The sequence below is a fragment of the Pezoporus occidentalis genome, unplaced genomic scaffold (genome assembly GCF_034315485.1).
Source record: "Pezoporus occidentalis ecotype Australia unplaced genomic scaffold, CSIRO_AGI_Poc_V1 ctg10, whole genome shotgun sequence".
Lineage (NCBI taxonomy): Eukaryota > Metazoa > Chordata > Aves > Psittaciformes > Psittacidae > Pezoporus > Pezoporus occidentalis.
The window spans coordinates 8,206,622-8,233,723 of NW_026912779.1; the positions used below are offsets into that span (position 1 = coordinate 8,206,622).

Genomic DNA, 27,102 nt, shown 5'->3' on the forward strand with positions numbered 1-27,102 from the left:
ACTTGGATACTTAGACTTCACTCAGAGCTTAGAGGCACTGTGTGTCAAGGAGAGCCTGGGATGGTGTCAGGAAAGGTTAAGCATCGCTGCACAGGACCATATTTTTTGTAGACAACCTCCCAGTTTCAAGTGGAATTCAGAGCGGGAGTGGGGGTATTTGCTTTTGTCTCTTGCAGCATTAGCAGGGCACTTCAGGAAGGCAGGATTGATTCCCTACGTGTTGCTTCCGTTGAGAACAGCAAGGCATTTTTATTTAAATCAGAGGGTAGAATAAACGTTTAACCTTGTTAGAATTGTAACTATGACAAAGCCAATATCCCATCGCTGTTCAATTTGGTGTATGATGGGAGATTTCACAGTTGACTAGTGCTTTACACTTAGTTTCAAATTACTTTTGCTGTATTATGTTGCCACCCTACAAAAACAACTTGCTATATACAGATAAGTAGAAGATTAAACACTCTGCATTAAGGAGCTCATGTACACTTTGCAACCTCTTTCAACGTTTCTCTGTACAACACTTGTTTCAGGAACAGCAATTCTGGATACGGTGTAGAGTGTGATTTAAGAATAATGATGTACTTGAGCTCACAAGCAGCTGCATACATGTGTCTAAGCGGGTGTGTAATTTATGCAAACACTGCATATACACTCTCTTAAGTAGGTTAATTGTGAAACTACCTGGGTAAGTGTCTCCTTCGGTTGCATTTACGTTGTATATACTTTCTCTTACCATATGAGAATGCTGATTGCCAGAGTAGCAAGGTCTTTTCCCTTTCAATGTTGTGGTGGCACCTTTCTGCTGTTTCCCTGATTATGCTCAGCTTGAAGCCTTAACGTTGCACATGGGCATTAGAAACACCCTGACAGGCAGAAAAGCTCCATCACATAGAGCAGTAAACAGCACAGCTATGAAGCTGTTTGCTTCCTAGAGAGGCTCTGAGTATTGCTTGCTGTATCTTTTTACAAGACAGTTAGAGAACCCATTTATCCATGATGTGGTCCCCCTGCAAGCATACTCCCTATAAATGCTGGAGAAAGAATGAAACCAAAATCCTGACTTCTAATAAAAAATCTACTGACTGCTGCAGAAAAGTGGGATTCTTGCAAATACTCAGCTCTCCTGCAGAACCACAGTAAAATACCTCCTGCAGTAAGGTCCTTACAGGGAAGCTCCCTTCCTCCTCAGCAGTCCAAGTGTAAATGCATTTTCAGTAAAACTTCCTGTGTTTTTTCCTCCCAATGCTAGCAGATATTAAGCAGCTTGGTAAACCTGAAATCTAGTTTTTCTTCAGTGGAATCCTCAGGCTTGCTAGTGCAAGCCTCAACCTGCTCACCTGACCTAAATAATCACAGTATGTCCGTACTTAGCTGACTTAAAACAATTGTATGGTGGGTATTTTTCTGATGGTATCAGTGTAGTACAGTGTGAAGCATGGGATGATACAGCAATGGCATGGGTTTTCCTGTATCTAAGCCACCTTCTTGTAACTGACCTCTCTGACTGCAGCTGTAAGATGGGTCCAGATTTGCAGCTCGCACAAAGGAAGCGGCTGAGTTGTAGCTGGTGAAGGTGGATTTCTGTGCTGATCAGACAGGAGATAGGTGTCAGTCAGCACAGATATGTGTGCCCCTTCTCTGACAAGCCAAGACTGAGCCAGCCCTGTTGTGAAGAGCCCCAGTGTATTTCAGCCTGCACCTTTCCTTGGTTTCGCTGACTTGCATGAGGTTTAGGATGTGCCTTGGTACCAGCGTGGACCCTGGTCGACTTAACCAGGGATCACTGCGTTACTCAACACACTTCTGTGGGTGAAGAAGGACTGTCATTACAGGACTCCACCTACTTTGTGTCCCTGCCATAGTAGAGACATTCTGTTTCTAGCATTAGTTCCTAGGTGCTTATTTTGGGCTTCTTTATTAACCATTTTCCAGCAGCTGCCTCTTTATCCTGTCAGAGTTGAACGCAATTGGCAATCATTCTTCAGGAACTGTATGTATTTTTCTGTTGCTGCTGATTTTTTTCACTCAAGGAAAATGAAAAGGCATAAGAGGAATTGAGAGTCATACAATGGTTTCTTCAGAAGAATGCTTTGTTTATGTATTGTGAAGATTTCCCTTTTTCCTTTGACATTTTGTATGCATGCTAATTAATTACTCTAGCACAGGCTATGAAGGATGCAGTGAATCTGTGCAGCTCTGTTTCTTGACTGGGGTGACATAAATGTTACTGCCTTTTCACAATACTTGATTTCACAGTCTTTCTGAGAGTTACTTTTTGAGCAGACAGCAAATAAGGTTTTCTCTGGCTGAATGAGTTCAATAAGGCAAGGTGGGTTATTTAACAGAAGATTCATGGCTCTTCTCTTTAGTCTTTCAATGCAGCTGATACAAATGAGGATATTTCTTTTCCAGCTTGCAAGTATCCACGAAAATGATCAGGCCAGCAACTTGTCAGCTTGCTTATCCAGTCACAACATGACCATGGTTATTAAAAAAAGAGAGAAAAAAGAGAAAAAGCTCAACAATAGCAACAAGCTAAGCTTGTTGGTAGGGTACTCCTATCTCCTCTTCCAAGCAGGCCAGATTTACCATGGTAATGGGAATCAACCTAGCATGAGTGAATTCATTTTGACTACTAAAACATACCTTTGACAAGATGATTATATGGGATCAGTTGCAAGATTATACTGCTAGTTTCACAGCTGAAGGACAAGTGAATGCATTGAGTTAACCCTACCCCAGGCATGCTGGGCTGTGCATCTCGTTTGTTTCCTTTTATTGTCACAAAGTGATAAGGCTGAAGTGTTGTTATTAGTGTGTTGTCAATAGCCAGCATTAACCCACATGACCATAATGAAGCTCGGTTATTCACGTGCTTGTTGTGATTCAGAAAGCATTTGTAGCAACAATAATAATATTGCATTTCAGAATATATATGGAATAAGTGCTTAGTGCCTCTTTTTTTTAAAGCAACCTGGGAAACATCTTTGTTTTTCATGCCATCTGGTGCTGACAATTCCCACCCAACAAATGCCTTGATGCATGGTGGAAATACCTTGTCACACTGACTGCAGAGAGGGCCTTTGGTACACTTCCGCAATTAAAAATGTGACTGTTATGCTACTCTTTGAAGGGCATCCTTCACATATTATTAAACATCATTGACAAATATATAAGCTGAATAAATGGAAGTTGTTATATTTTGACAGTCATTTTGATTAAACAGTGAGACTTGGGTTTGATTTTAGAACACGGGCACAGTCTGCAAACTGTTGCATTTTGATATATGCACAAACATGCCAGTGTAGATATTTTTCTGAGAAAGCATGAGGAACACGTAATGAGTGTTTGTGTTGATGTGCATTTGGTTCTTTCCATGACTTGCTTCAAAATGAAACCATTAAAACTAATATGAATGAGAATATTAAGATTGTGATGAGCCTTTTAGAAACCATAGAAAAGGGAGCGTATTTTATATGAATAAAAATCTTTTGAGCACTTGAACTGCGCTAAGAAAAAAGATACAGACCCTTTTCTATCAGGATGAGTTGATTTACAGAAAACATTAGGCATCTCAGTTAAACTGACAGATTATAACGTATACCCCTGCAGCTACTGAAGTGATTTTCTGGATTGACATTTGCTTCTTAGTATTATAACTTAACCGATAGAACCCATTCTGATCATCTTCAGCTGTATGATACTAAAGGTTGATTGTTTAACTGATGTTTTGTTAATGGGCTTTTTGTGTGGAGGTGGCATTACCCGATTGCAAGTTAGGCATTCTTAATGAGATGCAGCATTGGATTGAGCACAGTGGGAGAGACAGATAAAGCTACCAGCATCTCCATACAATTTTGGGGTCCCTTAACTAGATTTCTGTTATCTGCCCAAATCCTTGATGGGGTGGTATTCATTGTACAACTTGTAGTAGACATTTTTCAGATACTGCACTGCCAGATTAGGCATGCAGTAACAGACACAATAGTGTGAATGTTTCTCTGCTAGATCCCCCAGCACAAAAGGCTGAGCGTTTATACTAGTCTAGCAGCAGGGAATTCATTGCATATTTTCCATATATTAATGAACTAAGGGGACTTAATGTTCTGTGAGTGGCACTTTGATGTGTCTCTCTGCAGTTATTTTCTCAGTTCTTCTCCACACTCTCCTCCCCTAAAACAGCGCATTGTTTTCATATCAAATATTCCAAAATAATTCTGCCAGATCTTCTCGTGGCTTCTTTGGAAAATTGTGGCCATGATGACTGCGGGCACTTGCACAGTGTGCTCCTTGTTTCAGCAGCCATTTCTTAGGTCAGCGTAACAAACAATTTCCAGGAATAAGGTGGTGAAGTCCTGGAAAGAGGAGCAGAAGCTCATAAGTTTGAAGACCTTTTAAAGCTTTCATAGGCTGCCACTGTGGGTAATATCTGTGCAAGGACGTATCAAAAGGAGCAGGTTTCACATGAGGTATATTTTATGTGGTGGTAGTAGGATGGGGGTTTTGTAGTGGGGAGTGTGAAGGTGTCTCGTTAGGGGGAATAAATGTATTAGTTACACCTTTATTAGCAACACACAAGGAGAAGGAAAGGAGGTTTCTAAGTTTGGCAGGTGCTGGTGCCCAAGTCAGTGTTAAAGCTGGCAGTCCCATTTCCAAACGTATACAAAGGCAGCTGTCCTGTTTAAAGGGACATTTTAGCTGTGAAGCAACTGGGCAAGAACAGGAGAGCTTTCATTAACAGTTTCCAAGCAAATTAGAAAGATCTTAGAGTAACAAGGTCTTGTGTGTTTCTGGAGACACAGAAGCAATACAGGCTTTACCCATATGGCCAGAGGCATGTGGAGACGGTCAGCACTGACGTACTTTCCAGAGTCAGCAGTGGTGAATGAGCAGAGCAAAGCTCAGCCCTGGCCATACATGCACATGGGGTCTCTCCCTCACACACCATGCCTTTCAAACCATGCAGAGCTTTCCAAACACCCTTGTTCTTACCGACTTATCAGGCTTGCACCCACTGTGATAACAGCAGTAATGAATAAATCTGTTCTTTAAAGGAGAGCCCCTGACCTGAGAGGAGCAAAAGAGGTGATGGCTGCTTGCTTCTAGGATTTGCTGTACTTGAAGGGTTGGGACTAGATGCTGGTAATAGATGATGAGATGTGATTAGTGGGCACTGCTGTAGGAAGCCCAGGCCAAGTTAGAGACCTGGGGTGGGGGGATAGGTACGTGCTTCACCCCAGACCTATCCATGACATACAGCCTGCCAACCCTCCCTTCTTCTCCAGCCAGATAAACCCTGTGAAGTCTTACGGAGGCACTGCTTGCCTGTACCTTACAGCTGATGCTTCTTTGCCTTTTTGTGCCCTTGCCCTTTTCAGTATTCTGGAGGAGCACTCACTGCAGTAACATGGGCCAGTGTCACTCATTACTTTACCTGTTTTATCTTTTGTGAAATTGAGCCTTTAGCCAGAATTGCCTGAGCTGCTGCTCTAGCAGTCGGTTAACTGTGAGGGTCCTCGAGCTCATTTCTCTCAAGTAATTTGGTTCCCACGTGCTCGCTGAGATTGCTTTCTTGCTGAAAAGTGGGGAAGGGGGTTGGGTGCACGTGTGGGAGCAGACCAGGGACATTATGGCAGACAAATGTAGCTTAGAGAGACAAGCAGCGCAAAGATGTGTTTAAAAGCATCCCATCTCGCTTTATCTCCCTTTAACCCAGTCCTGTAAAACAACGTGTTTTTCTGCTTGAGAATCAGAGACACAGGGTCTTTTGTGCTGCAGCAGGGTATGGATCAGGAGGCTAAATCCCATCCTGCTTCTGCGTAAAGCAAATAAGGTAGTTGTTTCATTAAAATTACCAGAAATGTGTATAAAATACTTATTAATACTTTTTGTAGCGGGTCATAAAAGGCTTCTATAGATTTCAAGATATTTTCTGAAATCATACACAGAATTCAAGGCTTTTTACTTTGGCTGCTAAACTATTTCTTTTATATTATGATTACTTGGGCGTAATTGAAGACCAGTTTCCTAGATGAGTTTCTATTTAAGATAGGTTCGTATGGCAGCAGCTTCCTAAATAATGTACAATTTCCAGAGAGATTCTATAAAATTGTCAGTGCTTTATCACAGTTTTGGATGAATACCCTGCTGCAGGGGAGTGAAAAATAAGCCTGAAAAGTTAATCTTGCTGGAGGGAGAATTGTTCTGGAAATAAACCATTCAGTGTATAAACAATGGTATATCAGTTGTCTCAAATACGCGTTTGTCCCTCTGCATGGTGTTCGTTGTGTGTCCAGGCAGATCTACCACGCTCAGGCTACAGACTTTCAGTGTTAAAAGTCCCAGTTTGTTAGAGAGGATATTACTAATTTGAGCAGACGTTGTGCTTAGAGGTCTGTTATTTTGTATGATGAAAATGAGGCTGTTGGAAGTCCCTGCTTTGGGTTTCATTAGTGTTCATTACTTCGTGCCATAAGAAATATGCCTTGATGATAGCGGCAGCGTTATTAAATGTCACAGGAATATATTTTCCTAGCATTAGTGGAAGTATCCACAGTAACACTTGTAGGATCTTAAATAATTTTCCATCTTGGACCCTGAAAACAAGAAAAGATGTTTAAAAAATAAAAAATATGCTTTATTGAGAAGTAGGTGCAAAGGAAGCACACGTTAAATGTCAGTATTACCCAAACATTGACTGGTTTACTTGCTGCTCTTGCTGGATAGTTGTCACCTATCACTTTAAAACAGTACACACGCTGCTGGACAAAATCCTTGCAAAGTCTAGTTACAGGGAGTAGTATTTGGGGGATGTTACTCAGTGTGGAGGGATTCTCTTCTTTCCCCCATTCCCCCCAGTCTATCAGTTCACAAGTTCTGAAAAAGGGTTAAAGAAGATAAGAGTTTGGATGATAACAGGATGAGTTTGGAGTATTTCCCGGGGTAACAGTTGGACTTGATCTTGGAGGTCTCTTCCAGCCTAGCTGATTCTATGATTCTGTAATATGTCAGGTCAGAAAGCTGGACAAATCAGCTAATGTACGATGCCTGCATTTCAGTTTATGGTGCAGGGGTGATTTATGATGTAAAAAAGGCTGGATGTATGCCAGCTGTATGCCAAATTTCATGACTGTTTCTATCTTGCCCCTTTGCTTGCTTGTACACTGTGCCTGCAGCTCCACCTCTTCAAAGACTTCTCTATTAATCTACCCTACTGAGAGCTATTCATACAGCTTATGGGGTTTTATTTTTCAGCCCTTGCAAAAATGATTTGCTGCCCTCAAGTTAGGAATTTAAAGGAAAATTAAATTAAGGCTGTCTAAGTAGTGAAAGCATCTTTAGATTTGATAGATAGAGACCATCAAAGCAAAAAGTCTGCATCCCTGGAAAGATAGCTCATATTGTTTATTGCTAGTATATCATGCAACATCAGGCCTTAAATTCATACGCTTATGCTTCATGAATGCCTTAATTTCCAGAGTTGTTTGTTATATTTTAGGTCACAAATGCCTGTGGCATTGAGGTCATCGTGTTGTATAGTTCTGCTGACAGATGGATTGAAGAAAGAAAGCTTTAAAAAAAGCATTTATACCTTAAGAAATCTCTGAATTACTATTCTATGATTCTATGATACTATGAAATGTAAGCCTAGTATGTGTTATTGTGATATATACGTTGTATTGCTGCCTGCTTAGGATGACACATGTAGCTCTCTGTTGTCTCTCCTCCTCTTGAGCAGTGGAGCTTCCCTAGACTAGAGTTTGAAATAATAAATAAGTAAATTAAAATCCAATAAAATAATCACTGGCTCTATTTTATATTTGTTTAGCTGAGTAAAAAAAGTAATTGATATTACCTAAAGCAATTGATGTTACCTTCATACAAATCTGTGGAGAAGGAATTGTCCAGCTGTATTCCCAAAATAGTCCGAATAGGTGGGGGAATAAGGCAACAGCTTTGTTTTCCTGTATGTGTAGAAAAATGTATGCCTTTTATTTATCTCTTATTTCTTCTGTCTTTAGGTTTTCCAAATGAGCCTGCTGCTGTCATTGCCCTAAACACTATTAAGGAATGGTTAAGCAAGAATCACAATGAGGTATGGAATAAAATTTAAATTTCCCAAATTTCCCTTTGAGATTATTGGGTTTGACTCCAAAAGTGTGGAAAAAGTAAACATAGGCTGAAGCCTTCAAAGTCCTTTATTATTTAGTTGTAAGACTGATGAAATCGGGTCAGGACAATATAGCCAGCGAAAACTGTTACAGTTAAAAGCTACACTGGAGTTGAAGGGAAATACCTTTGTTTGAAACCACACTGTGCGTTTCCTGTGCATTGTGATCTTTCCTGGCCAAGTAAAAGACTATTCTCTTCCTAAACTGCTTCTGAGCATCAGAGTTTTTGTGTAATGATGAGGAGATTCGTGGAAAGGAAATGTATATGCCAGTTGTTAGTAGAAACGGGCGCCAAAGGTCAGTGGTGTGCCAGGGGTCACTTTACAGTAAAGACATATTTTCTGTTATTGTTAATTTTTGGTTTGCTCACAGTTAAGCGTTAGTTTTCCCTGGAGCACTCACTGAATATGGGGTACAGCTGTGAATTTTGACCAGGACTGGTCCTCTTCCAGTGACAACATGATGGTGATTATTTTTACAAGGCAAAACAGCTTGCTTTCAACAGAACGATCTCCATATCGCCCCTTTCTACTTCTCTCTTTCTCAGGTTTGAGTTCCTAGCAGGCTGATAGTTCCTAGTGTTGATTTGGAGAAATGCAACAGAGAAGTGACAGGACAAATAAAACAATCATGATGTCTTAAACGGAAGATGTGCCTGTTTCCTCCCGGTGACAGCCAGCGCATTTCAGACAGCTGGAGTTGTTGAGTATTTTGCCTGAAAATATGTAACAAAGCATCCAGTGGAGAAGCACTGAATCCAGGGGCATAATTAGTAGGATTTTTCCTCTAGCAGCATATTCAGGGGGTCTTTTCCTCCTGAGAATCTGAATGTAGCAGTTTTATGTGGTTTGTTTTGGTTTTTACCAGCTGAACTGAAAGGAAATACTGTGTTGAGATTTGAATGCTAAATTCCAGAAGGTATACTAAGGAGTGTATGTACATGTTTGGACACTAGTTCTTTGTAGTTGTAGACTATTAGTATGTAATTTTAATGCTTGAGTGTAAGGCTAGAACCTCTATGTTTGTGCTGCTTTGCCATCTTGTAATTTCTCTGTGTTGCATTTTTACCGCATAATTTTAACAAATAGGCTAAAAATCTGTTTTGGCTCCAGAAATGAGCTTTTCTTCCTCAAAAGCTGAGCATGTATTGTATATACGTCCCTTAATTACTTTTCTTTTAGTGATATTACAAGAAACCTGACTTCATTTGGCAGACTGCCTGTCTGTCACCTTTCCCTCCTTCTTTTAGTTAGTGTGTCACTTCCACATTTTTCTGGTTCCCTCCATGGACTTCGAGTGAATTTCTCCCCTTCTCCTTAGAAAGATCCAGGTCTGTTTTGGAAGAATACTTATGGTTCTTAGCAGGTAGTGCTTGAAGTGACAGTATTTGTGATGTATGTTCATTACCTGTGTTTGCAAAATGCCACTGTACTTACGGTCCACACAGATTAGTGTAAACTGTGAACACTGACTATGCATGATTCCTCCTTTCTCACTCTGTAATAAATTCCCTTCTAATTCTTGGCCTTCTTGGCTCCCTAGCTCTAAACCTCCTGTCTTGCTCCCCACAATCTCCAGTTTAATCTGAAATCTTTTTAAATAAGTAGCTGTAGCTTACAATGCCTGGACAGTGAATGGAGCCCAGGCTGTCTTGACTACAAAACAACAGGTAAAAGCTATCTTACTGAGCTTACATCACAGCTGGGGTTTGAATTTTGGACTAGTATCGCTAATAGTTATTATATTAAATGTTTCCCGACACCCTCAATGCCAAACTCGCCAGGTTGGTCTCATGCTGTTTGATGCGCTAGAAGATGTACACGTGATGTGTTTGATGCAGTTATTATGTATCAGTGAATATGACAATTCAGAGCTAATCCCCAAGAGCTTTTGTTGTTTTCAGAAGTAGTACTAGATGTCAAGCAAGATACATTTTGAGAGTCCAGTTACCAATAGCTTTGTACTTTTCTTGTACAAACCTTCCTCTCTTCATAGGGCTTTTGTCCATCTACTGGCTTGAATTTTAAGCTATGGCATGCTTGCATGTTTTACACATCATAAATAGGTCAGCAGCAAAATAGAAATACTGAACGATTGTATTGAAGGTAGCAGTAACTTGTGCAGTGAGAGAGATCTTGGCGAAGCATACAATTGAGTTGCTGTTGTTTAATGCATATAGCATGGTGAGCCTAGTTCACCTGATTTAAATGACCTGGCATAGCTCTGGGCCAGGTGTTAATCTGATCTGTTTTATATTGTGTATATTTACTCCTTTGGATTAGATTTTTGGGGCTTTGAGTAGCAATATTATACATCACCCAAACTTTTCCCCAAAGTAGCTCGTCATACAGCAACAGAAATGAAAGAGACTTTGCAGGCCTCAACAGCAGAGTCTCCTCTTACTGCAACTATGCGATATTATCCTTCCTATAAACTTCTGTCATAAAAATAGAGCAACTCCCACTGCACTCACTGGATATTTAAATTCGCATGTTCCAGTCCAGGAGCAAAACCTCTCAACGATTTGCCACGAGGCCAGCACTTCAGAGGGCTGCCCATGTTTCACTCCTGTTCCTGCTAACCAGAACCACTCCCCTGGCGCTGGCTGCGCTGTCAGCACGAGTCAGTGTGTCGTGCTAACAGCCTCTCCTGAACAAGAGAGGCCTCTTGCGCTTGGCTCCGCCAGAATTAAATGAATCGGTCTGCTTCTTCCCTTCATTCCTCATTGTGCAGTCTGCCTTTGAGAAGGTTCTGCTCCTTTAGTCCCTAAGATGCTTGGCAGGCAGTTATCCCCTGGGTAATGTTAGGTGCTGGTTGTTCTAACTCGGATCTCAAACTCTTTGGGTGTAGAATGTGAATTGATTGAATGAAATCAAGAAGTTTTGGTGCAGGATGGAGACCATAGTGATAACCTGCTCACTAGGAAATTTGCCTACATAACAGTACGCTTGGCAACAGCAGATAGGTGGGCAAGGTGGAGACCTGACAAATTTCCAAGTCTCTTGCTGTGCTCTGTAGCAGCAGTGTCTTATCTGCCTTCCTGCATCCCAGGAAACTGTGACAAATTTGGGAAAGATAAGGCAATATTGTTGTTTTCTCCTCTCTACCTTCCTGTAGTACTTCTCTCCTTTGATGCTATAATGAAGATTTTATCCACACTGATATTAATTAAAAATACAAATAAATCAGTGGTTATATTCCTTAGCCTGGGGGCCTGAAAATGTAACCTAAATGACTCCATTCTTGCAGCTGCATAGGAATTCTCTGTCACAGGATTTGCAAGAAAAGTGATTTGCATTTAATAAAAGGTTTTCTTATCCGAGTCCATGGTTGTGCTTGACCCCTCAGGTGTTTGCATAAAAACTTATTAGCATGCTTAACTCTGATGTCGCTCAGATGAATATCTCATTACCATGCAAATGGAGTTAGCTCCTTTCTGAGGTTAATTGTTACAAAGCAAGAGAGAGATCTATTGTAATTTAGTGAACAGGGAACACCAGCTAGGCAGGGCAGCAGCCATCCTAGTCTTAGCAGCCTAAAACTTAACTACATAAAGTCCACAAGGGAAAACAGTATTGTAAGTAGTGGTTTGCACTTAGTTGTAGGTAACACAGCACTGTTCTGGTCTTCCAATGCAACTCTTAGTCAAACTAATTTTTGGCCATGTTTTACACCAGGGTCTGCTGACTTGCAGCCAGAGGGCAAATCTAGTTTAGAAGCTGGTAAATGGTGTTATACTGTAAGTGTAGAAAACCCTTGGAGCAAACTGACAGGAATGGCCACAGTCAGCAGTACTGGCTAATTTACTGCAGACCACCTAGGCTATCTCTTTAGCAAACTGCATTTTCACATTTCCCAAAGTGCTCTAGAGGTTTAACACAATTCTTCAGAGCACAAAATAGAATTGGATCCCACCTTTTAGAAAATGATACACTGGGATTCGTTTAAAAATGCTTCATAAGCTCTGTAGTGACAGGACAAGGGGTAACGGGTTAAAACTTAAACAGGGGAAGTTTAGATTGGATATAAGGAGGAAGTTCTTTACTGTAAGGGTGGTGAGGCACTGGAATGGGTTGCCCAGGGTGGTTGTGAATGCTCCATCCCTGTCAGTGTTCAAGGCCAGGTTGGGCAGAGCCTTGGGTGAGATGGTTTAGTGTGAGGTGTCCCTGCCCATGGCAGGGCAGTTGGAACTGGATGATCTTAAGGTCCTTTCCAACTCTAACTATTCTATGATTCTATGAGTGTTTCTTTCTGGGATAATTTGGCCAAGTTTGAGATCTTGCCACCTGATTTCCCATAATGGTATTACAAAAGAGTGGTGAAACGTTTGAATTCTGGACCCCACTACATTTTAGGGGGTGGCAGGACAGGGTTATGTTTGGGGTGTTTGTGGCAGGTATCTTTGAACACTTGCAATGTTAGAAATTGTTATTTACTTTCAGTACTATGCTATGCTTCTCAAAAGGGTGAACAATAAAAAAGCTCACTGTATGTCGTACCTTATGTGTCACTGACATGAAAAACCCCAGGACTGTTTCACTGCTCAAGAGCAGACTTTAATTTAACAGCACATTTAGTTCAAAGTATTGTTCTTTCTCTTGCACAATATCTCAAAACATTTATTACGCACCCCAGCAGAACAACAAACAGCAGAGTGTGATTGCAATGTACGTTCCATCCAAATAACTGATGCAGATTAAAAGCACATAAATGGAAAATAAATCAACATATTCCTGATTCCTTTTCATTAGAATCACTACTGAAGAGACACTTTTTCTTATTTTGCCTGAAGTATGTAAGATTTAGGTCCCTGTGTTTTAGCAAGTGGTTATGCGTCATCCCACTGACAGACAAGTTTTGTATGTTGCCAGCAAAAGAGGATGAGCAAAATGCTGGAGCAGTTGAAATTAGTGGAAATCTGTTTTGGATGGGGAGAGGAGAAGACTTTTATCCTGCTGATAAAAGCTGTGTGAACAATTGAGCTTCAAAGGATGGGGAGGGTACGTAGGAATTTGAGGAAGGGACAGTCTGTGATGAGGAGCTTTAGGGATTATGCTCTTTTCCTTGTTCTCACAGAGCTTGTCACCCTGATGGTATGGTAAGCACATGCTTCCTCCTGGGCAGGAAGGCCACAGTGAGGGCAGCGAGGGCAGTCTAGGATGCAGCTTGAGAGGTCCAGCAGGACTTACAGGAGCTGTGCTGTGTTGGCCATTTTGAAGAAGCTCAGCTCAAAGAGTTATTTTTGCTGAAATAAATAGAACACTAGTGTTAAGTGCCTCAGGGAGGGCAGGATCTCCCCATGGGCTGGCAGATATGACGCAGGACCCACAAGGGGAGGTACTGAGCTCCAGAGGGATATCTGTGTGCCAGGCAGGATATCTCAGGCACCTAAAATAGTGCTAGGCACTGGTGCCTAGTTTGGAGAGAGGTAGATGTGCTGCTGGCCAGACACTGCCCAGGAGGACAGAGCAAATGGAGTTGCCACTGTTCTCTGTTGCACAAGGCAGGGTAGTGCAGGTGTGCCTCAGTGAGATCTCGTAGCAACCTTCCAGTATCTGAAGGGAGGCTGTGAGGATGCTGGAGAGGGACTCTTCATTAGGGACTGTAGTGATAGGACAAGGGGTGATGGGTTAAAGCTTAAAAAGGGGACGTTTAGATTGGATATAAGGAAGAAGTTCTTTACTGTAAGGGTGGTGAGGCACTGGAATGGGTTGCCCAGGGAAGTTGTGAATGCTCCATCCCTGGCAGTGTTCAAGGCCAGGCTGGACAGAGCCTTGGGTGACATGGTTTAGTGTGAGGTGTCCCTGCCCATGGCAGGGGGGTTGGAATTAGATGATCTTAAGGTCCTTTCCAACCCTAACTATTCTATTATTCTATGATTTTGGGATAAACCAGCATGATCACAATTTTCTTATGTGCAGCTCTTTGCAGGCAAGCATGGCATCCATTTGGGTACCACATTAGTCTGGCAGTGCCTGCGCTGTGCGGTGTTAGGTAGACATGTACCTAGCAGGTGTAAGGCAGTGGGTTAGGAATGTGTCTCATGTGTCTCCCTTCAATATCAGGTCAGGCAGCTAACAAAAGGTTGTTTTTACCTCCTGAGCCCATGAAAACATCAGGAAACCCAATTTCCCTATTTCTGCAGACTGCTTGCCTGAAGGATCATTCTATTATTTATTTTCTTTTAATTTCTCTTTCCCCCTCCCTTCAGTGGTCCCAGCAACCTAATTTTGGCTCTTCATTCTTCAGAGACAATTAAGCAAAGTGGCATCTTGAGATGAGGTCTTGCCTTTATCTCTCCAGAAGGACGCAGATGGAGACGCAGAGTTGGAAAACATTGTCTGATGCCGTTTCCTTTAATGTAACCTCAGTTGTATTCCCTTAGGCAGAGCAACTGGGTTTCTGCATTTATTCTAAAAAGGAGTGGAGAAGCAAGCTGACAGTGTTTAATTAATGAAAGCAAATATTTTATTGGTTGTTTTTAATAACTAATGCAAGCAACTGCCCCTAAGATAATATTACTTTTGGTGTTGCTTTGGTGGTTTTCATGCTTGCAGTTTTAGAGCTGAAAACAAAACTATAGGTAATTTTGAGAATATATGTATGTCTTTATGCCTAAGGTGAGATCTTTTATGGCGAGCTTGGGCCTGCAGTGACATGTATTTATTTTGGAGTGTATTTATTACTCAGAAATAAAGCTCTGATAATGCGGGTTTTGATTGAAGCCACTGACAGATCGTCAAGGACAGTAAGGGTGCCGATGAAATTCAGACGGCTATTTCGGTAGCTCTTCTCTGCCAGTATCATTTGATTAACATAATCTCCTCCCCTCCCCCAGCACTGTTCTCCTGGGTAGGTTAAAAAATGATCTCCTTTCTATTTCTACATTCTAATTAGGTGGTAATCATATGCTGCTCTGATTGAAATGAAAATCAGCCATCATGCCACTGTCATCTAGCTGAAGTCGAGGAAAAAATGCTTTTCAACTTGTGCAAAATTAAAATGATTTACTTGCTCTGTGTAGCTGCTCCCTCACTGGGCTCAAAGAGATTCAGTGCTGTCCCCAAAGCCCAAGCCTAACTATCATCCCAACAGGCAAGCCATTTTCTGAAATGATAAGTAAGCCACCAAGGCAGCGATGCTTTCTTGTATGTTCTTCAGGCCGCTATTTAGGTAGAAGGCTGATAAAGCAAAGCAGACAAAGCCCCTATTCATCACACATGATACTTTATTTATTAAACTTAAAAAGCTTTTGTTATTTTGATAGAGCTATGGAGAGAAAGGCAGGAAGGAACCCCTGTTGGAAAGAAATGTTAGAGCTTGGGATTGCTGTGAATGTCTCACATGGTCAGAGTCTGAGTTACTTGCACCCCAAACAAAAATGGAGGGCTAAGGGAGGAGTTGAAAACACTGCTTCCTGTTGTACTCCATTTCTGTGCATAGCATAGGTCTTTGTAAAGGTTTATATACCCGTAGTGTACTGCATAAATAATGTCTGCTGTTAACTCCATTACAGCTAATGAGTGTTGCTAATACAAGTCAGGTCTCTGCATGGGTTCTTTTGTGTTTACAGTCGTTAACTATCTAATAATTGAAATTTGTCAAAGCATTTATTCTTTTTATCCTTACAATTGAATGGCAGGTCAGAAACAGGAACCTGAATCACTGGAATTCTGCAGGCGTGTAGCTAAAGTAACAAAGTTTTTGCTACTTCAGCGTTGAGGTTTTAGCTTATTTCTTTGATTTTTTCTGTCTGATTTCTGTGTGTTAGGAGGGGGCTGGGGGCTGTAGTGAGCTCTGTGAAAAGACCTTAAAAATAAATAGAAGCAATGTTATATTTTTTCCTTGCTGTTACTTCTTGCATGACAAAAAGGATCATGATAATGTCCCTTTATTTCAGTGCTGGCTTTCGGCCAGAAATCCCAATATTTGCAACTGGCTTGTCAGTCAGCCCAATGCAGAAGAGGTTCAGCTTTCGTTTTAGGAAGAATCCGTTATTGACGCTACCCTTCTGGAGACTCTTGAGTTCACTTGTGCTCCTAACTCCATGGGTGTGTAGGAATAGAGAAATAAATGAGGAGCAGCAATCTGTGTAGTTCTAGTGAGGTACATGGATAAAGTACTTCGTGTAACAGAAATTGCTGTTACAGTCTTTTGTTTTCTTCTGAGCTCTTTAGATTAATAAATCTGATTTATGTTTTGCTGCACTTTCATGTCCAACTGACCTGTATCTGTGGATTGCAGCTGGATCTTAGCAGGAATTGAGCTGAGATGGGGCAAGAGGAAGGAGAGGCAGAAAAACGTAATGCCTCTTGTGTGAAGATTTGCAAGAAGGTTCCTGCCATAAAGAGAGTTTTGGGAGGCTCGCAGTGGAAGCTGTCTGCTGAGGGTGGGTACGGCCAGGAAGTCGCCAGCAGCAGCAAAACCAGGTGCCCAGCTGAAGTCTGTGTCTGATGCCAGTCAGCATCCAGACCTCATCAGGGTGTTGGCAGGAACCTAGCCACAGTCCTTTTGGCTCAGCTTGGGGCAGGAAGCCTAGTGCCCAGCCTCCTGCTCCACAGCCGCAGCCTGCAGAGGATGGTTTTGGTTTGGGGGTTTCCTCCAGCCACAGGGGTTTCAGTTCCATGAAAGTCACTCTCAGGTGATGTGTCCATCAGTCTTAGACAAGAAATGTCAGTCCGTGTGACCTGGGCATCTCCACATGCCCTGAAGGTGCTCGAGCTGTGCAGCCCACCATGTGCTGGAGGCATGTGTGGCTGGGGTGGACGGCTACCAGCTGACGGCTGCGCTGCCTGCCCAGCCACAGCATACAATGCAGTGTTAAGTGAAGCCACTCTGCTGGCATGGGCAGCGGCCCTTCCACACGAGCCAAGAGCACATGCTTTGTTTTGCTGGCACTTTCCTGGCATCCTGCAGAGCGTACGATGTCTGCTTTTTGGTGTTCTGTTTCCAATGAACTCACGTAGCTGTCTTGCTGCTGGAAAGCTGCCACTTCTCTTTGATTTAAATTCAGTTGGGTTGCCTACGATTTTCCTCAAAGCAGAATGTCCAGCATGGCACATGAAGGTGGAATAATAGTAAAATATCAAACTACAGTAGGTGGGTCTCATACTGGAGCAAGCATGGGATCACCCCTACAAGGGGCAACACTGGTACAAGCTAGCCAACTATAAAAGGGAATATTTTGTGAAGTTTCATTCTGTCTTTCCACCTGAGATTTTCTCTGGCCAGCTCCTACCATCATCTCTGAGCATGTTAGCCATCCGCAGTAGGTCGCAATCAAATCTATACCAAAGGAAGCCCACATGGATTCTTAAAGCCAGAGTGCGTTCCCTGTGAGGAACAAAATGAGTTTATTGCTGCTAGACTACAGCATCTTGACATATAGTTTGAGATATATGATTCTGACATTTAATAGGTTAGATGATATTGGCCACATACTTCATAGCTTCTGTATCATACTGTATTCCTGGGGAGGTGAAAAATGGGTCTGTCTATTACGTATGAAATGACAGAACAGATGAGAAGAGCACTGAGGATGTGGTGAGCATCATCAATGAGAACTTGTGGAAACATGGGAATGACTGGCAGGCTTCCAAGATAAAATACCTCATAATTAATACAGACCAACTTGTTTAAATTCAAATGTGAGCACAGTTTAAGGGTGTGTGTCACCTGCCTGCTTAGATTTCAGGGCAGATTCTGGATTTCAAGATGTGATTCTTCAATTTACTTGGGATTAATGGAAAATGTAGCATAAATTAGCTGAGCTATGGAATTCCTTACTTCAGTAGGAACAAACGATGCTTCCTGAGAAGAGTTTTTGAACAAAGGCTACAGAAGGACTTGCTCAGGTTCTCATCTGGCTGCTACTCTCATCTCATATGAGATAAAAGTGTGGGTTAATTTTTACTAGCGTAAGGTGCTTATAGATACTAAATCTAAACTGGGTTAATTTACTAAAGTTGTATATTTTGGTTTTTACATTAAAAAAATAAATGTCTGTACTTTGGGACTAGTAAAATAACTGGAAAACAATCAGTGGTTAGGAAAAATACTGGCTGAGGGTTAAAGCAGAATTAACCAGGTTTAAAGCAGTATAATTTTACAGCTGAAATGGAAATTGCTATGGCACAGGGCACAGATTTGACTTACAGTTATGCATTGTAAATAATCATATTGGCATTGCCCATGTCTCATCCTGATTCAGGAGTGCATTTTGACATTACCAGAACTGAATTTGGGATGCTTTTCTGAACCAGGAGTATTGAACTTTTCTGAGCCAGTATATTTGTCTTGTCTTTGCCATTAGACTAAAAATAGCACATGCTAATACACTGCTGTGCCCCTTAGTGCTGAAGTCTGAAAGAAACTCCTAAGAACCAGCTCCTACGTGTTCAGCCCTGTGATCACTGCACCGTAAATCCAGGGGATAGGTGTCTTCCTGATTTCTCCCCCTTGCAAGAAACTGGGGCCTTTCATGAGCCCATCTCTGAATGTCCTGGATTTGATGAGGTGCAAGGAAGGGATTTTTTCAGGCTCTGCATTCTTTTCTGGCTGTTCCATCTAGCTTTTCCAAACACATACAAGGGGCTGTGTATTTAAGCCTCAACTGGGGGAGAGGGTTTTATACATGGCTTTCAGCCTTTTCTGCTGGAAGTTTCACCTTTCATTTACTGTCCCTTTGGGTTTTGTAAGCCAAAAGGTTATAAAGCCTTAGTCTTCTACTTGTATATTCCTAGTCTTCTCCTTTAGTGGAGATATTAATGTATAGCTTTTGTTTTATTGCTAAAATGCAGTATATTTGATTAATTTCACTCATTCTTTTTGCTTTTGCCTTGTTTTGCGAGAGTGCATGTAAATGCCTTTCCCATGTGTGGAAGAAGTCTTTGAACTTGCGCTGCTGCTTACTGTTCTGAGGTGAATGCACAAACCTTGCTCTAATACAAAAGCAACTTATCACATAGCACTTTGACTGCCCTGAATTTAATCTTGATACCCGTCAGGTGATAACCTCTTCACTGTGGACATTTAACAAACATCTTCCTTTGGGACTTCACAGTGATAATATATGATCTGCATCACAATAACCTCATGATGGGGGAATGTTTCAAAAGGCACAGTAGAAGTTATGTGCTTTAGTCCTACTGGCTTTCACTGTGACTCTGCTGCCTCACTGCTGTGTTCTCTGTTAAAATCTCTCCCTACAGACACCATGTTAAGTTCATTAATATTTACAAAGCAAATACATTTCCCTTCAGACAGTTGAGGCCCAACTTTCCTTTATTTTTGTTGGGTTATATGAACATCAACACAGCTTCATATAGGTTAAGTGCAATATCTAATTAATATACATACTTATATTTGCAGAATACCCTAAGCATTTTTTTTCCAGTGTGACTTTTATGGGGCATATTATATGAGAATAGAATCTCATTATAACAACAGGTTCCTTATGTGTGTGTGCTTCTCAGGATGGGGCCTCAATCTTAAGGGAAATTTGGAAAGTGCATGGCATGCTGTTGGCACCGAAGCTCCTATTAGCAGCATGGAGTTGTGGATATAAGAAACTGCAACATCATAGATGATCAAAGATAGTTCTTATTCAAAGCTCTGAGTGTAAATCCAGAGGTGAGCTTCTGTAGGCTAATGCTAGTCCTCAAAGCTCTTCTAAATTTTAATGGAGAGAGAAGTTTTGCATCCCTGTTGCTAATGAGGAAGGGCAGGCTTTAGTATCCTTAATGGTGGCAGCACTTGTCTTTGTTACAGGAGGTAGATGGAAAAGGCTGAATTTGCTCCCATGTTGAAAGTACAAGTACTTACAGAATATATGGTTGTATATTTACCAGCCCTTCTGGTGGTGTGAGCAATGTGCTTCAAGTTCTGCAAGGCTCACTTTGAGACAGAGATGTATTTGAGGGACAATCCCATCACATGCAATTTATAGCCATGGTATGACAAAAATAAATCTAGCTGCTCTGGTGCCTCCAAATAGCAGAAGCTGAGAGGGAAATAAGTAACCGTAAGATTGTGCAGAGGCTATTAGGAGAATAAAGAATTCTTTACAGGCAGATAATAACAAGTATAAATACTGCTTCAGTGCCAGGTTTCTCAGTGAACTGGGATTTGCACATAATAGTCAGTAACCTGTCCTTATGGGCAAATTTATGGTTACCTTCTAGGTTTTGTATGTGGGGAAAAAGGGATCCTGCTGAGGTCCAGTGAGCCTGCCAAAGAGGGCTGATGTTGAGCCATGGATAGCTATGAAGAGTGTGGGTGGGGTTTTTCCCCTTTGGTCAGGACTGGGAGTGTAAGCAGGAGCAAGATAGGCCGACACTGTATTTTACCTAGAGTATGGCAGGAGCTTTAGGAGTGAAGTGCTAAGAAGCTATTTGATTCGGCTTCTTAGTTCCACATAGCCTAGTTGAAAGGGAAAGCTGCAATAGACCTTGAAAGCGCAGCATTAGCTACCCGGTTTTCTGACGCTTGCTGGTGGAAGAAGTTGATTTTGGATGTCCTACATATCCAGAGCAGGTGCCTAGAGTAGAAGTGAACTCCCAAGGCAGGGATTTGGCAGGTTCCAATACATGTTGCTCTCCCCTTGTTTGTACCTTCGTTCCCTTTGCAATTTTTTCCTTTCAGTTATCCCTGTTCTACCCCTTGTGTGAGCGGTGAACTTGTCTATATTCTGCTCTGTTGCCTGGGCATTTAACTAAGTGCTGTGGATCAGGAGAGAGGGAACAAAGACTGTACCTCTGCTCTGGGTCTGTTTTGAGTGTTGCAGCTGTTGTTTTTTAGGTAGGGATTTCAAGTCCAACTGCTCCTTATTGACCCTGTGGGAAGTGGCAGGTTGAATCGCTTATTTGAAATGCACATTCTCTGTTGGCAGGGTTCTTGAGAGCCTTATAATGGCACAAATGATGTTACTTGCTAGTGCAAAAGAAAGTTACAATTGGGTATAGCAATTAATATGCAATTAGGAAAGCATTCTTTTTTCTTTCCAAGTATTTTTCTTTTCCCCAGTTATTTTTAGATTTGAATAGACTAAACAGTAGAAGAATTCCTTTTGGAAAGGAGGAGGGGAGTAGTACTTTTTCCTGCATTAGCTTTGATTTTTCCTCCTGCAGGGACATGGAGAAGCACAGACAGCTGTTATTTAAAACAAAATTGAACATGAAATGCTATCAAGCCATGTGCCATCTCTAAATTCTAACACAGCAGTCCTATGTTTTAATGATGTATTGTTTATTGTGCAGCGCATTACTGCTCAAACTTACGTTTGTTTAGAGAAGTAAGGAGATTTGAATGTAATTAGAGTGTGTCTCTCTAGAAGCAGTCTATATGTGCCATCTAAGGTATTTTGGTAATTCACTGGTTTTGCTGGCCAAGGCAGTGATGCTGCCCAGCAGGATGCACAGAGGAAGGGGTTGAAGGGTGCTGGGCTCTGAATGTGTTGAGATGTCAGCATTATCAGAAATGACAACATCTGTGAACGAAAGAACAGAGCAATCACAAACTCCCTTCAGCTTTTGGCACCACTGCCGAGGCTGCCAACGGGGGTGTCAGTTTGTGCCAGCTCCTGGAGCATGTTTTGTGCTGGTGACGCGTGTCTCTTTGGAGCTGGATCGAGACAATCGATGCATTTCACACCAGCCGCCAGGCAGCCCTGCTCCCAGCTGCTATATACTTTTAGACACGCGTCACCTGGGCTGTGTTTGCCCTAATGATGGACAAGTAAAAAAGGCTTTGTATTTTATAATAGTCTCCAGAGCTCACATCCCAGTTTTTTACTAGATTAATTAGCACCCGTGTGAGCAATTCCATACAGAGTCATGCAGAGCCGTTACCTTTTTCTTTTCCAGATTATTTTCTACATACTCTAGCAAGTGGTTTTGAAGACAAGTTCAGTGGCATCTATGAATGGAAAGCCATTGAGGGTATATCATTTCATCAAATCTTAGAATACCAGGTTGGAAGGCTGCTCAAGGATCATCTGGTCCAACCAACCCTCACCCATGGCTGGGCTGTTGGTGAATTATGAGCCTTGGCAATCACACTGACTGGCATTTTATTATCGTCCCCCATCTCAATTCTGTCTTTACCCACCATGTCTTTTCCTTTTATATATATAGAGAGAGTGAGATTATAACGTTTTCAGATAAGATTTCAGTGCCCCCCCAAGACTTAACACAGAGTTGCTCTCATCCGCCCCTTAGATGTGAAAATATATGACAAGTATGGGGTCTTGCTGGCCAGTTGGCCTCTGTGGGCTGTTGCTAAAAGAGGTCAGATTGGATCTGTGAACTTAAAACCACAGCTATACTAGTTAAGGTGATAGGAAAATGTTAGGAAATGCAATATAATTATTCATAAAACCGGGTCATAATTCCTTTTTTCAGTTAGTCTTTCCAGCATGTTGCCACGCCACAGTGCTTTCCATTAATAACGAAGACATTCTGGAGAAATGGTGTTAGCAGCTGGTTGACTGTAGTTAATTGACATATTATTGTATTCCAGCACATTCTGTCAGGAACTGCTGTGAATGGCTTACAGGCTTCTAGGGAGAAATAAAGCAGAGATAACCAAAGAAAAGTTATTTTAACGTAACGGTTCTCAGACTGTGTATACCCTGATTCTAGGAAGCAGTTTACTAAGATATGTAGAGAATTTTGATTTAAAAATAATGATGTAATGGACTTTGTACGTTTTGCCTGTGGGAATAGCGTATAAGCTCCTGTAGGAGTAGGGCGATGCACTGAGCCTTTAGAGTGTTTTCAGATCTGAGGGACTACACGACATAAATCCATTCACTTATGGATTTAATCCAGGCTGCTTTGTCAAAAATTGGAGTAATGAATTGACAAGGAGTTTAAGAAATGAACCATGTTTGTGACTGAGGCATGCTAATTACTGCCTCCCCCTCTTCCCAAAGTTAGCAGAGCTTAAAGTGAATGCATCTTTGTTTTCAGAATGAGGACTAAAGAAGAGAGGCAGAGTGAAGCTGGGGAAGTTACTTAAGAAGCCTTTCACCTCCAGGTCACCGATTCAAATCCAGACCATTCTGTTCATGCCTGAGAGCTTTTCGGCCCTTGTGCCAGCCTGTCCGGCATAGAATGAGATGGAGAATGTGGCTTTGGTCCCTATCACAACTGACATGACTCTGCTTGAACTGATGAACATTATGTATTTAAAGAGTCTTATTCTGCAGCCACGGCACCCAGCTGGAGATTTTGCTTTTTTTCTCCAGAGTAGCTGGGATTAAGCACAAAATAGCAAACGGCAGCCTCTAGTGCTGATAGTTTCAAATGTTCATGGACATATAAAGGAATTTGTTCTTAGCTGTGCTTATTGAAGGAAATGGAAAGTGAGTACTTCAAAGGAACTGAGCTATTTGATCATGGAACATTTTATTGTACAGTTAATTACGTAAAATAGGCTGAACTGAGATAGAGCTCTTAGTGCCTTTTTTGCTGTGTGTATAATTAGACACACAGAGCTGTTTCCTCAGCCAGTGTCAGTCTGCTTAGCTCTATTTAACTCAATTTGCATCAGCTGGGAAGCTGGACCCTGGTCTTTTTGGAACCATTGACTTTTTATTATATCAGAGCCACGCAAAGCCAAGTTCTGTACCCTGAGGAAATTTAGGCCAAGATGTATAAAGTAAGAAAAATGATACTGTGCTCATTTTTAAAGTAATGATGGGTTAGTCTCAACCTTCCGCACTTTTGTTTGAAGCCTGTTAGAACTTACAGCTATTGGATATGAAAGTAAAGAACTACCGTGGTGTTTGGGGATGTACTTGCAATTTGGAAGGAAACTTGTGCTGGGGGATTTTGGTCTTTGGAGGCTGCGATCAGAAGGCAAAAAATAGCAGGCATGGAAAAGTTTGTCAGGGGGTGAAAAAAAGGACTGACCTCTAGAAAAGCCTTTAGCACTGAGTAATAGAGGAACAAGAGTTAGTAATGAACAACCAAGGTACAATAACAGCGCTCTGAATGCTCTTTTCTGTTCTTTCACAAGTGATTTGCATTTGAAAAATACAGAAGCTTCCCATATGCAAGCTTCCAGATTCTGATTTGAAAAGGTAATGTAGGAAAGTTGTTATTTTTAGTGTCATCAGAACTGAAGTTTGAGGCTGGTAATACTGTGATGTTTCCTACAGCTGAAAACATAGGGAACCCAAAAGAGTAGCAGGCTTCTGTATGAATGAAATGATTTTGAACAGTTATTTCTTCAAATTGTGCTCAAGCTGTTCATGGATATTCTTAGCGCTGTAGACTTTGGAATGCCCAGTTTCTTGCACTCCGTTTTTATGTTCTTTTCTGGCTTTTATGCCAGAAACAGGGTTAACGGGAGCATTACAAATATTTGTAAGATACCAACGTCTAACTTACAGGGAGTAAAAGTCCTGTTTTGCTGAATTGAAACAAATATGTCTCTCCTGTCTTGGGAAGACCTTAATACAGCTGAGATGCTTGGCTTCGTCATTGATATACACGAGGTATTGTTCTGTGGAGAATGTGCTGTTTTTCTCAACATTCTGCACTGTTGAGTTGCTGCTTCTCTGGCCAGGACAAGAACTGCAGACTCTGGTCATTGCTTGGGGTTTAGCACTGTGCTGTGAGGTTGATGCATCCACAAATGCGGCTGTGCTCATTCTGTCCCACTCAGAATAAGAACTACCCTTCCTTATGGCGTAGTGAATTCTTTTGGTAGTTCTTAAATGCTGAGGCTTTTTAACAATCTCAGAATAGTCACATCATAGTCAGAGTAGTGTTCTCATGCACTGGGTAGGAATGGTTCATGCATTTGAAACAACTTAATTTCAGTTTCATGTGTACGTACAGCAGTTCTGTAATACCCTGCATTCCTCTGTGGTGTCAAAGCAGTTCAGTTTAAAAGTGTATGACACACCTGGTGATTAATGAAGTTACAGTTGTTTACCTCAGAACTAATTCTGCTTTGAAAAGATGGTTTGCCTCACATTAATTATTTCTGTATTGTCCTTATTTGCATCGCAGGCATTTCACTGCTCTTCATCTTAACTTATTAAATCCTTTTTGGTCATGCATGAATCTGGACAGCTGGATGCCACTAATGGGGCAGCTAGTGCTACCCAGTGGTCTATAATCAACATTCTGTTGCCACACATTAGCATCACACTGTATGCCTGAAAGGACTAGGAAGTTGATTTGTGAAGCAACAGCTGATTAGGGATGATTAACAAAAAGACTGGGGGGTGGTGAATACCGCTTCCCTTCTTTGAGAATCCAGCAAAGAATGGCATATCTGATATATCAGTGTGTACAAAAACAGGTGAGCCATTATCTGAATGTTTTTATCAGTAATCATTTCTCAAAAGCTGTTTAAAACCAAACACATTTAACAGCATTTAAAGGAAAACAGAGGTGGAAATAGTCATAAAACCCCAACAAAGAAGATATGCCTGTTTGTTTTAAACAAAAAAAACATATCTATTTGTTTCTATGCCATGTGAAGACAATACAAGATGACATGATAAATATATAAAAATGCTATATTACTAAATGTACCTTAAGTGCCTTGCTAAATATAAGACTCCCACACATTGAGGCTGATTTGTATTCTGTAAAGAGAGACAATTCATTTCGGATGCAGAATGAGATATGCTGGAAAATCTGAAGTTGCAACAGGCAATCTTGAATGACCACTGAAAAATATATTCAGTGGTTTCTATGTAACCTGATTATACCTTCATAATAGCTCCAATCCTTCAAGCTGCTCCATATGCATTATCTACACTGCTGTGTGGGACAGTTTCCAGTTTGGATGGCAATGCTTTTCTTCATTAAAAAACCCGAACAGCAAAACAGACCAACCACAAAACACCCCCCCCCCCCCCCTTCCCAATAAAGAGAAAGCAAAACAGAGTCACACCGAAAGCCTGTGTGAATCCAACTCTTCCTCTTGCATGTCTTTCCTCATACTTCGTGCTGGGGACCACAGTGTATAACTCTGTTGATTTGCTCTTTACGTGCTGCAGATGGCCAAGAGAGTAAACTGCTCTTGCTGAGATGTGGTTTGGAATGGAAAGCAGTGCTCATCTTTGCTGCTTGTATTCAGCTGTTATCAGTGCTAGAAGAATCATTCATTTGGGAAATGCCCTTTGCTGTAGGACTTTGACAATATTACCCTTCTTTAAGATTTTCGGCCTCCCAGGCTAAGATTGTGTGTAAGCAGGAGTTTGGAGAGGAGACGATATGGCATTTCCTTGTTTCAGTGATGCTGTGAGTACAGATACGGACTCTGTTTACCAGGAATTACTTTAGGGTTTAATACTTTGACAACAGGAAAAGGTCATGATACAGCTGTCTGTGGAAATGACCCATCTGGGAAGGGTTAAAAACCAAACAACAGATTATTTTGCTATAAATATCAAAATATTATACAAAGATTATATATTACCCTCTTCCTTCTGTCTTACTTCCACTGCCCACTAATTAGAAGGCAAAAAAAGTTTGCTTTAAAAATTGGGAAGAAAGTGAAATATTTGTTGCTGCACTCAGTAGTAAACCATAAAGAGATGTGAATTACAGAGCTCTCGGTGTACTTCTAAGGCGCCTATAGGCAGAGAAACGTAATGTAATCAAAGGGTACATAAATAGCCCACTAATGTACAAACTGCTTCAGTTCATCACTGTAGTGGACATTATTAAGGTAATTATTTCTCCTTCATGACTTGCTATTCTGTTGTGCTGTTATATAAATCAATCCAATCTAACTAATATGTTTTGAGGGACAATTTTCATCTCTTCATACCAAAAGGGTTTATTGCAGAAGGCAGCCTTATTAAAGACGTGTCACTTCAGAGATCTGGTAACAATAAATGCTCCGCTGTTCATTTACTGCCAGGTTACATTTTGGTTAAAAACAAAAGCAATGCACGAAGTGG

At 41.3% G+C, this 27,102-nt stretch overlaps 1 protein-coding gene across 6 annotated transcripts in view; it reads left to right on the plus strand.

Moving 5' to 3' along the window:
• Positions 1–27,102, plus strand: part of MACROD2 (mono-ADP ribosylhydrolase 2) — an 895,555-nt gene that overhangs the window by 622,174 nt on the left and 246,279 nt on the right. For all 6 annotated transcript variants that reach the window (XM_062610811.1, XM_062610792.1, XM_062610793.1 and 3 more), the window contains one exon: positions 8,022–8,095. In XM_062610811.1, coding sequence (XP_062466795.1) covers positions 8,022–8,095 — 74 coding nt within the window. The remainder of the gene's footprint in view (positions 1–8,021; positions 8,096–27,102) is intronic.